This window comes from Dendropsophus ebraccatus, chromosome 2 (assembly GCF_027789765.1).
Source record: "Dendropsophus ebraccatus isolate aDenEbr1 chromosome 2, aDenEbr1.pat, whole genome shotgun sequence".
Classification (NCBI taxonomy): Eukaryota; Metazoa; Chordata; class Amphibia; order Anura; family Hylidae; genus Dendropsophus; species Dendropsophus ebraccatus.
The window spans coordinates 1,585,028-1,602,310 of NC_091455.1; the positions used below are offsets into that span (position 1 = coordinate 1,585,028).

The window sequence follows — 17,283 nt, forward strand, 5'->3', positions numbered from 1 at the left end:
CACACTGGAGAACAGGAGACCCCAGAAGAAGTGCAGAGTGTGGCGTAACAGGGGGATCAGGAAGGACAACATTTACCAGTGTGACACCTGTCCTGATCCCCTCGGCCTCTGCATACTGGATCGCTCCAAGGCGCACTACACGTCACTGGGGTTCTACATTATCTAAATTCTGTCCCTTATTCCTATTTCAGGGGTCACCCTGATCCGGGGATTATTCTGATCGCCATTATGGAGTCGGGAAGGAATTTTTCCCCTGTGATGAGGCTACTGTCGTCTGCCTCACGAGGGTTTTTTACCTTCCGCAGGATCAACACAGGTTGAATTTGATGGACACCTGTCATTTCCAACCTTATAAACTAATAATTGGCCTAATACCCCCAAATAAATTAGAATTGTCCCTTTTCCCCAGCTAAGTAGGTATGGCCGCCATTCCCATTAGAGGATGCCATGATGCAATTACAGAGCCTCTGTGCGGCCAGGACAGTAGAAACCCCCCACAAGTGACCCCATTCTGGAAACTACACCCCATAAGGAATCTAACGAGGTGGGTAGTGGGGATATGGCCCCCTGGTGACGGCCACATTTGGGCCGTGGAAATGAAAAAAAATATATTTTTTATTTTCAAGGCACATGTTTCACATATTTGCTCGTCACCAGTGGGGTCCATATCCTCACTGCACCCCTTGTTAGATTCCTTATAGGGTGTAATTTCCAGAATGGGGTCACTTGTCGGGGGTTTCTACTGTCTTGGCAGAACAGGAGCTTTGTAATTGCGACATGGCCTCCATCCTCCATTCCAGCTTCTAAATGGCGCTCTGTTCCTTTGGTGGCTTGCCCTGTGCCCATATGGCACTTTATGTCCACATGTGGGGTATTTTCGTACTCAGGGGAAATTACCCTACACGTTTTGTGTTCACTTTCTTTTTTAACCCCTTGTGGAAAAGGAAAAAAATCAAGGCTAGACCAACATTTGATCTTTTACACATACAAACAAAGGCTATGATACAACATATTGCATGAAATTTATTAGCATGATTTAAAATCTACAACAGAAATTACATATAGTGCAAGGAAAATCCAGTAGAAAAAAGCAACTCATTGCCACAGTACTTAAAAAATCATATTAGTGTACATCCATAATGGTAAGCATGAAGATCACTGTTAACACCTATGTAGCATACCCACATAGCCTCCCAGGCTTCCTAGGCATAAATATACCCAACCTATAATAGGTTATCAGCCTGAATCAAGACACGTGCTTACCCATGGCAATGATGTTGCAAACCCCGACGTACGTTTCTTCCGCTTTCTCAAGGGGCGTGTCTTAACTCCCGTCACTTCCACTATTTATAGTAGGCTATGGGATTCCTTCCAGGGAATGACGCAGATCGAAGGAGGAGCCAGGAATCACGTCTATTCCTTCCGGCCTACGTCACTGGAACGCATGCCCGCCGGTGGAACGCAAGCGGGCATGCGCACAGCGAACCTTGAGGCTGTTCCGGAAAGACGCCTGTGCCTAATTCTCCCGCGATCTGCGTACACGGAAGGTATCGAGTACTCACTACTGGGAGGCTATATGTTTACAAAGACAGTAAAATTGGACATATTTTGACCTTCAGACACAAAATAGAAAAATTTGAAAAAAGTGCAATATAGATAATGTAAACATGTAGGTTAGTCTCGTGTAATACCAAATACCAAAATATAAATAAAGTGCATATAGTGCAAAACCTTTATCACTGCATATATCATAAACATGAAAATTATGAACTAAAAAATTAATTATTATAAAGTGCAAAGTATCATATATCACCCTAAAGTGACAGTGCTAGTCCACGTAGTGATTAAGGTGCCATGGTCAACGTCCCCCAATGTCCTGATCTCGTATTTATATATTTCCACGTCTTTTCTCCCTTTTACCCGACCTTCACCATTTTTTTCTCTCCTTTTTCCACGTTTTTCCTTTTCTTTCCCCATAGAATCTTAGGAATCCCAGATTAGCCACCATTTAGAAAAACTAAAATTAGAAACATACAACAACAATTAAAAACACACATTATTTAAAATTGGTGCACAAAGAAAACATTTTTTTACAGAAATGAAGCAAAACTACGTTGCTCATTTAAACCCTGGGGAGCCAAGCTACTTAACAGATGTATCCACCGGCATTCCTTCTGAGCCAGAATCTTCTTTTGGTTCCCTCCTCTAATGCCGCCCACAACTTTCTCAATCCCCCTCACTTTAAAGGTCCTTGGGTCAGCATTATGATACAATCTAAAGTGACGAGGGATTGTTTTTAGTGAGTTAATATCCACACAGTCCTTTGCTGCCAAAATCCCTCTTACATGTTCCCTCACCCGGATTCTGAGTTCCCTTGAGGTGAGACCAATGTAAACCTTATTACATCCACATGTAGCATAATAAACAACATAGCGAGTGGAGCAGGAGATGTAGTCCCTGATCGTATACTGTTTTGGTCCATCTGCCGACACAAACACATTTGTTCGCTCGATATTTGGACATGCTCTACACTAGCCACATGGATAACACCCAATTCTTGGATTACCCCCTCCCAAAAAGGTGTTTGTATTCCTAGGACTGTAGTGGCTTCTCACAAGGAGGTCCTTTAGATTCTTCCCTCTGCGAGCTGTCATTGGAGGGGCTTCTGACACTTTTCTTGCCAAAATGGGATCAGTTTTTAAGATCGCCCAGTGTTTAATCATAATTTTCCTGCAAATGCAAAAAAAGATAGACAGACTGAGAACCAGGTTAGGTTTATCTCTAACTATAATGAAAAATGGGAGACTATGAGGAAAATTATGATTAAACACTGGGCGATCTTAAAAACTGATCCCATTTTGGCAAGAAAAGAATAACAAGAATCCTGGGTTCCAGCATGGAATGTTGAGACGCACCTTTTTGGTGTGGGATAGCTCCTCGGGAGTGACATGTCACTTCTTTCGGCAGATAGCGGAATACACCGGCCCATAGAATGGTGTCTATGGAGCCGGCGGAAAGGCGCGCGGCCGTGTGCGCGGACATACGGCGGAATTCCGCGGACATTGTCCGCGAGAATTCCGTAGTATGGACCCACCCTTACATATGGGGGGAGATTTATCAAACTGGTGTAAAATAGAATTGTCTTAGTTGCCCCTAGCAACCAATCAGATTCTACTATTCATTCATCACAAGCTCTTTGGAAAATGAAAGGTGGAATCTGATTGGTTGCTAGGAGCAACTTAGACAATTCTATTTTACACCAGTTTGATAAATCTCCCCCATGGTCTTTCCATGGCCTTGCACGCAAAAGAAAAGAACTACAAAATCCTATCGAGGTGGAATAGGTGCCCTGCAGATACTCAGCTTATATAATCAGTTTGCATCTGGAGCCTGCTGGAGATGTGGGTCTTCGGACGAGGGTAACTTTCATATCTGGTGGGCGTGCCCCATGATAAAACACTTTTGGGATCGAGTGTTTCATGTGCACAAGGTATATTCCGGGAGACAGATTGCTAATACTCTACAATGTGCATTACGAAGCCTTCTCCCAGGCTCTATTTCCTCGATTATGAAGGGTGTTATAAGACAGTTCTTGACAGTTGCATGTTTGGTCATTCCTTGGCATTGGAAGACCTCGGTGTGTCCCTCTATGACGGCTTGGCTGGCGGAACTTAAAGGGGTAGTGCAGCGAAACACTTTTTCCCCCATTCTCTCTGTTAAGGTTAAATTTAGATGTTGACCCCTCTCTATGGAGAAAAAGTCAAATACCCAGGATAAAGGACGGTTATCAATTGATAGCTAAAGTTTATAACCTGCAGTATTACCAACTCGTCACTTATAAATCACGGACACAGATAAGACAATGTATCAGGATTATAAGCCTGGATAATAATGGCCCAAGTTTTATTATGGTCATCACATTTTATAGACAGATAAAATATAGGGTGGTAACAAATGCTAATAAGACATAGATGAGGCGGTGCTAGTGACTTAGATATTCAGTCATGCGCAATGGCATCTATATTAGTATTCATTATTATTATTCAAAAAGGTCAAACAGGTTAGAACAATACATTCTGTGCAATGATACTTTCCCATCATTCCAAGAGCACAATAGACCAAACAGTCCAGTTTCTTCAGACAATATCCTTGAAACTGATAAAGACGTCTCTGAGTGAAATAGTTCATGAGAAAATTCCTTATTGTCTCCATGTATCAGGAGTCTCAAGGCAAAAGGAATTTCTCAGACATTAGAATCATATAATTAACCCTATCAATCCCCCATTTGACATCCGTGGAGCATGGACGTGGGTCATCACTGGTGGTTGGGTCGTAGCCGGAGGTTTTGAGGACTCCACCCTAAGCCGCAGGTTGATCAAGGGACCACAGGTGAAATCATCCTCCGAGTACTAGTACAGCATCCAACCTCCAGAAATGTCCAGGCGGCACAGATTCAAGAGAACCGATAAGAGAAAGAAAACATAGTAACGTTAGTCACTTATATAAGGGTGAAGCTTCTTCCTGTTTGTTGAGGTTTTATACGAGAGAGAATACACATAAACACCTTTGCGATGCCCTGGCCCCTGGGGGCCACTTCCGCAGTGCTGGTGTTATGAGCGGGCAATGACCGGGGCAGCTGCAGGGGTTATACTTGTCACGGTATAGGCCTGAGGGCGGCACAGCTGTAGGGCCGGTCTGTGGAATCTGCGGGTGATGATGGGCATGCGATTCCTCGCTGCACCTAGTCGGGGCACCAGTTAGTGGACACCAATGCCAGGGTTCAGTAACAGCGGTTTTATTATAGATGAGGTAACTAGTAGCAACAGTTCTGTCCGGTTGCAAACGGGTATATAGCAGATTGCAGGCTCTGACAAACAAGGCAGGAGTGATGCTGCATAGGCTGGGAGAACATGTGCCGGATGATGGGAGTAGGAGTATGAAAGAAAGTAGCGTTGCTGGGTGTTTTAGCTTGAGAATAATACTTGCTGTGAATACTTGAAACGATGATGAGAGATAACGGAATGACACCCAGATGAGAGAAGGAACTCCGGACACTTGAGCAGGCAGATACAGCCGAAGACTTGAATACAGCAGAGCACCTGATCCACACTTCTAGTGGTGAAGTGGGACCTGCGACATGTCCAACTCCTCTGAGGTAGGAGAGAGCCGACACACACCCTCCTTGCTTGGAAGCAGGGGAAAGACTAACTTGTTAGGAGGAAGTGGGAGGTCACATGGTTGCTCCTGGCCAGAGCTAGTCGGCCATTGGAGGAACCATGGTTACAGGGTCACGTGATCAGCAGCCTTGCATACCACTGTACAATGTAATAATACACAGGAATATATAAGAATATGCATGAGAATACACATAACCAGAGAATACCAGGGGAACACGAGCAGCAGTCGCAGTGCAAACCATTACCAGAACATGCATTGACACAGCAATAGAAATGAGCACAATAGGAGTAGTAGTCTACATGTTCTGGGAAACTGCATACCTCCCTAGCAAATTTGAGCCGACCTCGGCGAATCTAGAAAGTAGCATCTTGATGATCGAACATAAAACAATGGGACGGTTAAACAACAGGAATGAATTTGGAGGATGAATGTGATGAGGTGTGTGTTTCCCACGCCCAAGGCACAGGTGAGAAGAGAGAGAGAAGGAGAAACCCTAGTGGCAGGACTTCACCTAGGGGTGCCTAACGTACTCTGGCGACCAGGTAGCTAGTGCGTGAACCATCTGACGTGTAAGCCAGGACAACTTAACTGCTGGCGGGTGACCCTCCATGTTCCAGCCAGTTAGACAGTAGGTTTTCTGTTAAATGTGTTACCCTACTGGAGGAGAACGTGAAGACCTGTGTACTTCCTTGGCGTGTTTGTGTAGTGTCTTGGATACCTGGAAGAGAAAGAGGAAAAACAATAAAAGCAAACATACAGTTGAGGCCTCCATACATACCACTCAATCACACAACACAATCATTCCGTAGGCCAGACATACGAAAAGATATCCAAGGTGCAAAGCGTATGGACGAGTGTAAATGTTAGAAATGACTATGTGTGGTAACTAACGTGTGTAGACAAAACAGGGCGACCAACACTAGAGACACCAGGAAGGGAAGTACAAAGGACGACATATACAACGAGGTCTTTGATGAGAACTGGCTCAAGTGAATCTGAAGGAAACCTGAGAGAAACCTGAATACAAACTGGCTCAACTAAATCTTTCCAGCTATAGATACAATATAGACAATAAGGCAAATATGAGACTGGATGAGAAAATACACTCCTGTATAAGCTAGACTTTCTCTGAGGTATATATATATACTGACTTCCCTTACTCAGAGGAGGAGCTGTCTGACTCTGACACTAGAAAATTATACTGTTTTACAAAAGAGGCGCTCTACTCTGAGGCAATCTATGTAACCTTGTGCTTACTCAGAGGAGGAAATACAAATGACTTTGATAACACTGGAATACGATAGCAGAATAAGTGCAACACTAGAAATAAGTGCAACAATGAACAAGTGCAATAATACCCTGTGTGGGACACACAATCACAGGAAAGTGCATTAGGAAGGAATGGGTTAAGTGTCTCTGTTAGGGAGAGTCTCCTTGAGGCAATAAAAACTATCGTCCATGCAAAAGGCTCTGGGACAGGCACTAGAGAACAGTTTGGTTATGGTGAGTGTCCATCAGCTCATGGCTGGTTAGTACAGGAATAGAAAACTCCGTAGCACTCTTTTCATGCAATAATTTATAACAGTTTATTTGACAGCGTGATGGGAACAAAGCCAGGCATATACACAATATTGGTGCAAAGAAGAAAATTGCTTATATTTAGGCGACTGGTGACGTTTCGACCCTACCAGGGTCTTTTTCAACGTCGCTGTGAAGAGAAGAGTATATACATAAGTACCTGGTCATAGTACATAGAATGAGTAAAAAGGACAACATGGAGTAATCCTTAAACAATCATGAAACCTAGATTAATAGTGGACTAAATATACAGATGATGGATAATGGCATCACTTAGTATTAAGGAAGGAATGGTATCTCAGGGTCTGCGTAAGAGAGGATCCCTGTGGTATATATATCTCTATATATATAGATATGACTATATCAATAAAGAAAACATGCTGGTATACATTATGTTAGTGCAGAAAACACTGGTACTAAAAAGGAAGGGGTCTCATCTATCAGGAAAGCGGTATACAGTATATACTAGACATCTGTGTTAAAGGGATATCATATTGCAAGGAATATCATGAATAATCATGCAGGTGAATACAGTCAGGATCACTAGTCAATGAGATGTGGTGGGGAAAGAAATAGGGAGACCGGTATGGAGGGGACATGAGACAGGCAAGGTATGGGGATGATAGGTGAGGTTTGGGAAATAGCATAAGGAGAGGGTATGGGGTATGGAGGGTAAGGTAAGCAGAGCAGGCAAAGAGGAAAAGAGAAGGGTCACGATGGGAGAGATAGGGATAGAGTTGGCTCTTACCGGTAGGTATTTGGAGCAGGAGCGCTCCTGGCGTTCTCCTGTGCGTGTCAAGCGCTGTGTGCTGTCGGCCGGGCTGGCCGCGCTCTAAAAGCCCGAGAACCGGAAGTGCCGGCGCGTCACTTCCGGTTTGCCGGCTTATGCGTTCCACAGTGGAACGCATCGGGGAATGACATGCTGTGAAGGGGCAGGCTATATCGTATCTGTCAATTGGAACACAGTGTGAGTGTATGGGGTGATAGATGTGGTTGGGACCTAGATAATAGCTGTAGCAAATGCAAATTATGGAGTAGTGGCAACTAAGAATCTACAATGGGATAGGTAATAATATGTATGGAGTCAGTCAACCTGGGATATGGATAATAGGATAATCTGGACAAAGAAGCAGAATATAGAAGGATAAAGAGCAATAGGGTAGTAAGTGGAACAGACACATAAGGATCTGGGAGGGGGGGGGGAGGGGAAGAAGGGGGGAAGGGGGGGGGGGGTTGTAAGGGGGGACCGGACGGGGGAGGGGGGCATACTACCTCCTGGAATCTGAGGATGGTGTGACTAGTTGACCTGGAAAGTAAATAAGTACAAAGTCAATATATCGGTACAGTAGACACATAATGTCATGCAGTATATACATCAAAACAAAATATCGTATTCACGGTTTAAGCCATTAGGAGTGAGAGTCTGAAGTGTGTGAATCCAATAGGATTCGCGTTTCCTCAGTAGTAGGTTCACATTACCACCTCTTCTTGGGTGGTTAACTTGTTCCAGTACTTGGAACCTCAATTGTGCCACCGTATGTCCTTTATCCAAAAAATGTTCTGGGATGGGAAGCCACGTTTTCTTACAGCGTATTGTAGACTTGTGGCTGCTCATCCTGTCCTTCACCCTCTGAGAAGTCTCGCCTACGTAGGCGAGTCCGCAGGGGCACTTGATCATGTATATTACATTGCGGCTGTTGCATGTAAAATGTCCCTTGACCTTGAAGGATTTTCCTGTTAGTGGGTGTGAGAATTGTTCACCCTTGATAACATTTGAACAGCTCATGCAGCCCAGGCAGGGGAATGTGTCGTTCAATTTGGGGTTGAGCACGGTTTGTCTGGGGCCTCTATTGAGGCTACCTATGTCAGCCCTGATGAGTGTGTTGCGGATGTTCGGAGGGCGTTTAAGACACATCAGGACAGGTTCAGAGAATTCTGGAATGTGCGGATATGATTTATTGAGAATTGGCCAGTGTTTCTTGACTATTTGTTGGATTTTGGGAATCACGGGGTGGTACGTGTGTACAAATGGGATACGGGGGACTTTGTTTTCTTTACGTGTGGTTGGGTTATTGGATAAAGAGCGTGCTCTTTCTTGTTGTAGTAATAATTTGGGATATCCGCGGTCCTGGAATTTAGTGGCCATATTGTCTATTCGCTCTGGTATCAATGTGTTGTCCGAGACTATTCTGGTCACTCTTTTGAACTGGGATCTAGGAAGTGAGAGTTTGGTGGCTCTAGGATGGCAGCTTTTAAAGTGGAGTAGGCTATTTCGGTCTGTGGGTTTGGAATAGATATCGGTGCTAATTAGGCCTTCCGGGTTTTTGATGACTAATGTGTCTAAAAAACAAATTTGATGTGGGTCTTGGTGTATTGTGAATTGGAGCTCGGGGCGGATACTGTTCATGTATGTGAAGAATTGTGTCAAGGTGTCTTCTGTGCCGTGCCAGATGCAGAACACGTCATCGATGTACCTATACCAGCAGAGTGCATGGGTTTGGAACAGTGGGTGTGTGTAGATGTGTTCTGATTCGAATAGGGCCATGTAGCTATTTGCGTATGGAGGCGCCACATTCGAACCCATCGCGGTTCCGCATTGCTGCATGTAATAGGTATCGCCAAAAAGAAAAAAGTTTTTGTGTAACACTATGTGTAGTAGCTCTATGCAAAAGTCGGCTGCTTGACTAGATAGGTCAGTTGTGGTAAGAAGGGTTCTCACTGCATGTATGCCTTTGTCATGTTGGATGGAGGTGTATAGGCTGTTTACGTCGAGTGTGACGAGTAGGCTGGAGGGTGGGATTTGTTTCAAAGTTCTAAGATTCTGTAGGAAATGTCCAGTGTCAAGGATGAAGGATGGAGTGTTCTTGATGAGGGGGGTTATAATTTTCTCAAGGAAGATGGATAATGGGGACAGGATGGAGTCTGTGGAGGCGACTATGGGGCGTCCTGGGGGTTGTTGTAGTGATTTGTGGATCTTTGGTAGGATGTAGAACACCGGTGTTATGGGGTGTGGGTTGGTCAGAAATGTTTGTGTCTTTTTGTCAATAGTTTTGTTGTTCACAGCTCTCTCTAGTAGCTCTGTTATGCATGAGCGGATGGTAGGGGTTGGGTCATGTGGGAGTGGTGTGTATGTAGTTGAATCGCCCAACTGGCGTTCGATCTCAGCAATGTAGTCACATTTGTCCATGACCACTGTGGCTCCCCCTTTATCAGCGGGTTTAATCACTATTCGTTTGTTGGACTGTAGTGTCTTGAGTGCTTGTCTCTCAATAGGGGGTAGATTGTTGTGAGTGGGTAAATTACCTCTTTGTGTTTCTTTTATGACGGCTTTCACGTCTCGATCTATGAGAGAGATTGCCGTTTCGGTGGCATGAAAAGTTCGGGGAGGGTTAAATGGGCTCCGGTTACGGAGACCCATGTCTGAAATGGAAAGTTCTGTTGTGTCTGTGGCCTCTCTGTTCGGGAGTGGGGCAGGTATAGATCCAAAGTGGGTCTTTAATCTTAAAGTTCTATAGAAGTTATTCAGTTCTTGTTCTAGTAAGAAAGTGTTGAGAGGACAGGTCGGGCAGAACGACAGGCCCTTCTGGAGGACCTGTAGTTCTGCAGGGGATAAGATGTGTGAGGAGATGTTGACCACCAGGTTTGTGGGCTTACCTGGGACCGGGTCTGCATTCTTGGCCCGTAGTCTCTGGAACCTCTTCCCCGCCCTCCTCGTGGGTTTCTTGAGCCTCGGCGTGGACCTAAAAAACGTTGTTGGTGACCTTGTGATGATGCATCGCTGCTGGAGCTGCTTGTGTCTCTCCATTGGTACTGGCGTCGAGGTGGGCCGAACTGGGATGGCTGGGTGGACTCTTGCCACTTGTAGACCTGGTTGTTCAAGTAATCTTCAGCGTCCCGATGGAATTTCTCTCTCTTACGGTACTCGAGGGTTTGTCTGTATTCTGACAAGCCCTTCTGGGTCTTTGTCTTCAATGTCTCCCACTCTTCGGGATTTAGGGATGTTGAGAGTTGTTCTTCAGTAGCTCTCACCTTTTCTTTGGTTGTTGTGATGGATTTCTGCAGAAATTCCAAGGTTAATAAGATAATATCCAGTGAACTTTTATCAAGTATTGCTTGGAATTTTTCGCAATACTCCTTATCCTCAATGAAGAGGGTCGGTCTTAGGTTGCTCCTTAGACCTCGTGGTATCCTATTGGACCGGTGGTATTCCGCTAGGGTCGCGCTGTGTAATTCGTGCGCTATCAATCTGCGGGATTCCTTCTCATAATGACGGGATCTCAGTTCGTGTGAAGGGATCCTCAGGAAATCGCTTGATGTGGTCACCTGCGATAGGATGGTGGTGGCTGCACGTTCATCATAGTTGGTGGTAGGGGTAGACATCTAGGGGACCCGGTGCACTACTCCACAAGCAATATAGGTAGAAAGAGATAAGGGTGCACAACGGGTATAGGTTGTAGGTGCTTCTCACGGACGGGTTGGTAACCCCAATATATAGCAATAGAAAACTCCGTAGCACTCTTTTCATTTTCTTTTATTGACTTTGTACCTATTTACTTTCCAGGTCAACTAGTCACACCATCCTCAGATTCCAGGAGGTAGTATGCCCCCCTCCCCCGTCCGGTCCCCCCTTACAACCCCCCCCCCCCCTTCTTCCCCTCCCCCCCCCCCCCCTCCCAGATCCTTATGTGTCTGTTCCACTTACTACCCTATTGCTCTTTATCCTTCTATATTCTGCTTCTTTGTCCAGATCATCCTATTATCCATATCCCAGGTTGACTGACTCCATACATATTATTACCTATCCCATTGTAGATTCTTAGTTGCCACTACTCCATAATTTGCATTTGCTACAGCTATTATCTAGGTCCCAACCACATCTATCACCCCATACACTCACACTGTGTTCCAATTGACAGATACGATATAGCCTGCCCCTTCACAGCATGTCATTCCCCGATGCGTTCCACTGTGGAACGCATAAGCCGGCAAACCCGAAGTGACGCGCCGGCACTTCCGGTTCTCGGGCTTTTAGAGCGCGGCCAGCCCGGCCGACAGCACACAGCGCTTGACACGCACAGGAGAACGCCAGGAGCGCTCCTGCTCCAAATACCTACCGGTAAGAGCCAACTCTATCCCTATCTCTCCCATCGTGACCCTTCTCTTTTCCTCTTTGCCTGCTCTGCTTACCTTACCCTCCATACCCCATGGACCATACCCTCTCCTTATGCTATTTCCCAAACCTCACCTATCATCCCCATACCTTGCCTGTCTCATGTCCCCTCCATACCGGTCTCCCTATTTCTTTCCCCACCACATCTCATTGACTAGTGATCCTGACTGTATTCACCTGCATGATTATTCATGATATTCCTTGCAATATGATATCCCTTTAACACAGATGTCTAGTATATACTGTATACCGCTTTCCTGATAGATGAGACCCCTTCCTTTTTAGTACCAGTGTTTTCTGCACTAACATAATGTATACCAGCATGTTTTCTTTATTGATATAGTCATATCTATATATATAGAGATATATATACCACAGGGATCCTCTCTTACGCAGACCCTGAGATACCATTCCTTCCTTAATACTAAGTGATGCCATTATCCATCATCTGTATATTTAGTCCACTATTAATCTAGGCTTCATGATTGTTTAAGGATTACTCCATGTTGTCCTTTTTACTCATTCTATGTACTATGACCAGGTACTTATGTATATACTCTTCTCTTCACAGCGACGTTGAAAAAGACCCTGGTAGGGTCGAAACGTCACCAGTCGCCTAAATATAAGCAATTTTCTTCTTTGCACCAATATTGTGTATATGCCTGGCTTTGTTCCCATCACGCTGTCAAATAAACTGTTATAAATTATTGCATGAAAAGAGTGCTACGGAGTTTTCTATTGCTATATATTGGGGTTACCAACCCGTCCGTGAGAAGCACCTACAACCTATACCCGTTGTGCACCCTTATCTCTTTCTACCTGGTTAGTACAGGAAACTTGGTCAGGAGGACCAGGCACGAACCTTAAACGTTGCAAAACTCTTTTTCAAACCTGAAACAAAACAGTCATATGAACAGTTAAAAACTTTGCTTTCTGTAGTGAAGCTTAATGAAAGGATGCAGGAGGGCCCTGAGTAGGCTTCTTCTTCTTCTTTTGCCACTGGTAGTAGAGGCGTGGAGGGCCTGTAGCAGAAGCATCGCTGAATGCAGTAGTGACCACAATGCTGGGGGTCACAGTAGTTATAGGTGAAATGACAGGGGCCACATTATAGGTGACGGTAGTAGAAGCGTTGGTGGCTTTAGCCACAGCTGTGGAAGAGGCAGTGTTAGCTGCTGTGGACTGCCCTGCTGTAGTGGGAGCTGCAGGTGGCGCAGTGGGCATGGCGGTCGCAGCTTTAGTGGCAGGCGGTAGGGCAGCGAGGGCCTGCTGAATGTCCTTGATCAGCTGTATAATCTTAGGCCCACGCCCGAGCATCCATTGCGGCAGGGGCGGTGAATCACGCCCTGGAGGCCGCAACAGACCCGGTGACACTGGAGCCTTGGCCGAATCCTTTACTTTGAGGCCCGGGACGGGGAACAAGAAAGTCGGGTCACTTACGAATGGACAACCCTCCGGTGACGTGGATCCTCCGGTAGAGAAGGCTGAGTCTGAGGCACTGGAATGGTCCGGTTTCAGCGAGATGCTGGCACCAGGCGTGGATTCCCCGTCTTGAGTAGCGGAGGCCGGAGTGGAGGCCCGGCTGTGACTTTTGTCGTCCGACGGGGCAGCGCCCCAGCTGTCGCTGTAGGATGGGAGCGGTGCTAGCAGGCGGGCAGGATTGCTTTCTGGCAGCTCCGGTATCACGGGAGCTGCGGCTGCAGGCAAATGTTTCTCGTGGGCCGCCATCTTGCTGCGCTCTGGCGTAGTCTTGAGGACCTGGGAGGAGGCGGAGCGCAGAGGCTGAAGCCAATCAGAAGCAATGCAAAGTCTATGGCGCCGGGCGATTCCCGCTCTTTAGTGGCGCAATGGTTAACCCCCTCTTCTCCGGGGTATGGCGCAGTTAGAAATTGAAGAAGACAGCGGCCATCTTGTGTACAGTCTAGGGCCCTGAGCGCCTCAATTACCCCCATGGTGATATGGCAAAGTCTTTCTGGGGATCGATAGTGTACCTTGAGAATGCTGACAGTCGGCACAACGCAGTCTGTATCTTGTTCGTGACGCCAAATGCGATGCCCTGGCCCCTGGGGGCCACTTCCGCAGTGCTGTTATGAGCGGGCAATAACCGGGGCAGCTGCAGGGTGTATACTTGGCACGGTATAGGCCTGAGGGCAGCACAGCTGTAGGGACGGTCTGTGGAATCTGCGGGTGATGATGGGCATGCGATTCTTCGCTGCACTTAGTCAGGGCACCAGTTAGTGGACACCAATGCCAGGGTTCAGTAACAGCGGTTTTATTATAGATGAGGTAACTAGTAGCAACAGTTCTGTCCGGATGCAACCGGGTATATAGCAGGCTTTGACAAGCAAAGCAGGAGTGGTGCTGCATAGGCTGTGAGAATACGTGCCGGATGATGGGAGTAGGAGTATGAGAGGAATAGCGTTGCTGGGTGGATTAGCTTGAGAATAATACTTGCTGTGAATCCTTGCAGCGATGAGGAGAGATAACGGAATGACACCCAGATGAGAGAGAAGACTCCGGACACTTGAGCAGGCAGATACAGCCGAAGACTTGAATATAGCAGAGCACCTGATCCACACTTCTAGTGGTGAAGTGGGAGCTGCAGAGAAGAAGCCCAACTCCTCTGAGGCAGGAGAGGGACGACACACATCCTCCTTGCTTGGAAGCAGGGGGAAGACTAACTTGTTAGGAGGAAGTGGGAGGTCACATGGTTGTTCCTGGCCAGAGCTAGTTGGCCATTGGAGGAACCATGGTTACAGGTCACGTGATCAACAGCCTTGCATACCACTGTACAATGTAATAATACACAGGAATATATAAGAATATGCATGAGAATACACATAACCAGAGAATACTAGGGGAAAACCAGCAGCAGTCGCAGTGCAAACACTTACCAGAACAGGCATGGATACAGCAAGAGAAATGGCCATAATAGGAGTAGTAGTCTGCATGTTCTGGGACACTGCACTTTTACTGACAAACAGATCAGTATTATGGATAAGACCACCTGGAAGAGACCCTGAAGGACTCCCATTAGTTTATGGGCATCACCATAGGATAGACAAAGATAGTACCATACGTTTTATTGAAAGTTATAGATGGCGGAACAAACTTACAGCAGATGAGGTAGGAAGATCTGCAATAACCGAAAGAAAATACTAAACAATTGGTGAGTCTGTACAGTATACATCAATATACAGCTTAGTTACAACAAAACAAATAAAAGCTTATCATCAATACCCAAACCAATATATGTATATTTCACCTCTCTCCGGATTTTATCAAAATAACCAAACCTTATTGTCTCATCACTCCTGTCCCTAAGATTTGTCCCTAATCCTGACTACAGATGTAGCCCCCTTCTCTAGGTCCCTTTACCGTAGGACTGTCCCAAAAGGTAGAACAATCCTCCGTCCCGAACCTAACCTAGTCTCCTGTCACTCCTACGTCTCCCTGTGACACTGAGTGATTGGACAATAAGCTATCCACTGTATATAACAGACGTGACTCTATCACAAGGACTCTACCACTGCGGCATCATGTGGGGATTGGAAAGTCACAACAACTAACGTTAAAAAGTTTCTGAAAAGAAAAGTTTAGATGTGAGCAAATCTTATCTCATGGCAAAAGCAAAAATAAAAAGATGATTGACACATAAACCAAAAACAGCACAACAGATAAATGCAATAACATCTCCACAATGTGACCTACTATGTAACCACTAGATTATAATATATAACCAATTAGTGAATTCACACTCGTCACTACCGGATTCTCAGAATTTCCACTTCTTTTTAGTCTTTTACTTCATTTTGTACCTAGAAAACGTCTTTATGATCAGATCCCACAGGACTAATGACTGGTCACATGGTCCCATCTCTTCCTGTACATAATCATATAGTATAATACATAGACCAATAATATGGAGTATCTGGGCGCTTATTACCGATATAATATATGTATCCTACTGAATTGTCTCTTGTCTCACTGAGATCATCACATATTACACATAAAATAACCACCATAGGAATAACAGCAAAGTATATACCATACGTCATTGAAGGTTTCACACTTTTTTTTATGAGAATAATACATATCACATGATCCTTTTTGTATTGGTAAGTAACATTGGTACGGAACCTTAAACCCATCTTTTGACTGACAGGCCTCTTTACAGACACTTGACTCTTGGCCTCAGTTATATATAGGCCACTAGTATCACCTCAGACATTGGCTTTGTTCTCTCCCATAGCTTTGGCTGAGCTGTAAAGAAGACATCAGTACAGACAAGGACATACCTATATATACCACCTGTAAGGACACACCTATATATACCACCTGTAAGGACACACCTATATATACCACCTGTAAGGACATACCTATATAGGCCACCTGTAAGGACATACCTGTATATACCACCTGTAAGGACATACCTGTATATACCACCTGTAAGGACACACCTATATATACCACCTGTAAGGACATACCTATATAGGCCCCCTGTAAGGACATACCTGTATATACCACCTGTAAGGACACACCTATATATACCTCCTGTAAGGACATACCTATATATACCACCTGTAAGGACACACCTATATAGGCCCCCTGTAAGGACATACCTGTATATACCACCTGTAAGGACATACCTATATATACCTCCTGTAAGGACATACCTATATATACCACCTGTAAAGACCTACCTATATATACCACCTGTAAGGACACACCTATATAGACCACCTGTAAGGACACACCTATATAGACCACCTGTAAGGACATACCTATATAGACCACCTGTGGCAGGTGGATGACGTCCACTTACATTCCCTGAAACAGGCAGGAAGATGACAGACTATGCAGACAGGCACTTTACGGTGTTACTTACAGTAGGTTATGGCAGGTGTAGATAATACAGCCGTACACAACCCTCTCTGTTATATTTGTTGTCCCCTGGGCCGCCCAATGTGAGGATACTACACCACATTACACATGGCTTCCTTCTGCTGGTTTTGTCAGATAACTTACAGTGGGATACAAGGCTGTCGGCAAATAGTTATTGGACGCCATCTTCACCCTGTACCTCTTCTCCATCCGCTGGTCTCACAGCTTCTCGCTGATCGTCTCTGGAAAAGACTTAAAACAAAAAGATCCACATCTCCCCCTCCACCTGTATACTATGTACGGTTACCTTGGGAAGAGACCGGAAACATCTCCCCATCCACCTATATACTATGTACAGTTACCTCAGGAAGAGACTGGACGCATCTCCCCATCCCCCTGTATACTATGTACGGTTACCTCAGGAAGAGACCGGAAACATCTCCCCCTCCACCTGTACACTATGTACGGTTACCTCA

At 45.4% G+C, this 17,283-nt stretch overlaps 1 protein-coding gene across 1 annotated transcript; it reads right to left on the minus strand.

Moving 5' to 3' along the window:
• Window positions 1-6,786: 6,786 nt before the first annotated feature.
• On the minus strand, window positions 6,787-11,136 carry LOC138782888 (uncharacterized). Its single transcript, XM_069956830.1, has 3 exons — window positions 10,411-11,136; window positions 8,029-8,062; window positions 6,787-6,886 (listed from the first exon to the last, which is right to left on the minus strand). Exons 1-2 carry the CDS (start codon window positions 11,134-11,136, stop codon window positions 8,054-8,056), a joined length of 735 nt encoding a protein of 244 aa, XP_069812931.1. The 3' UTR covers window positions 6,787-6,886; window positions 8,029-8,053.
• Window positions 11,137-17,283: the final 6,147 nt, after the last annotated feature.

Bases quoted from the DNA above. Each gene is read 5' to 3' on its own strand.
- LOC138782888 (XM_069956830.1), bottom strand. From the start codon at position 11,136: ATGTCTACCCCTACCACCAACTATGATGAACGTGCAGCCACCACCATC.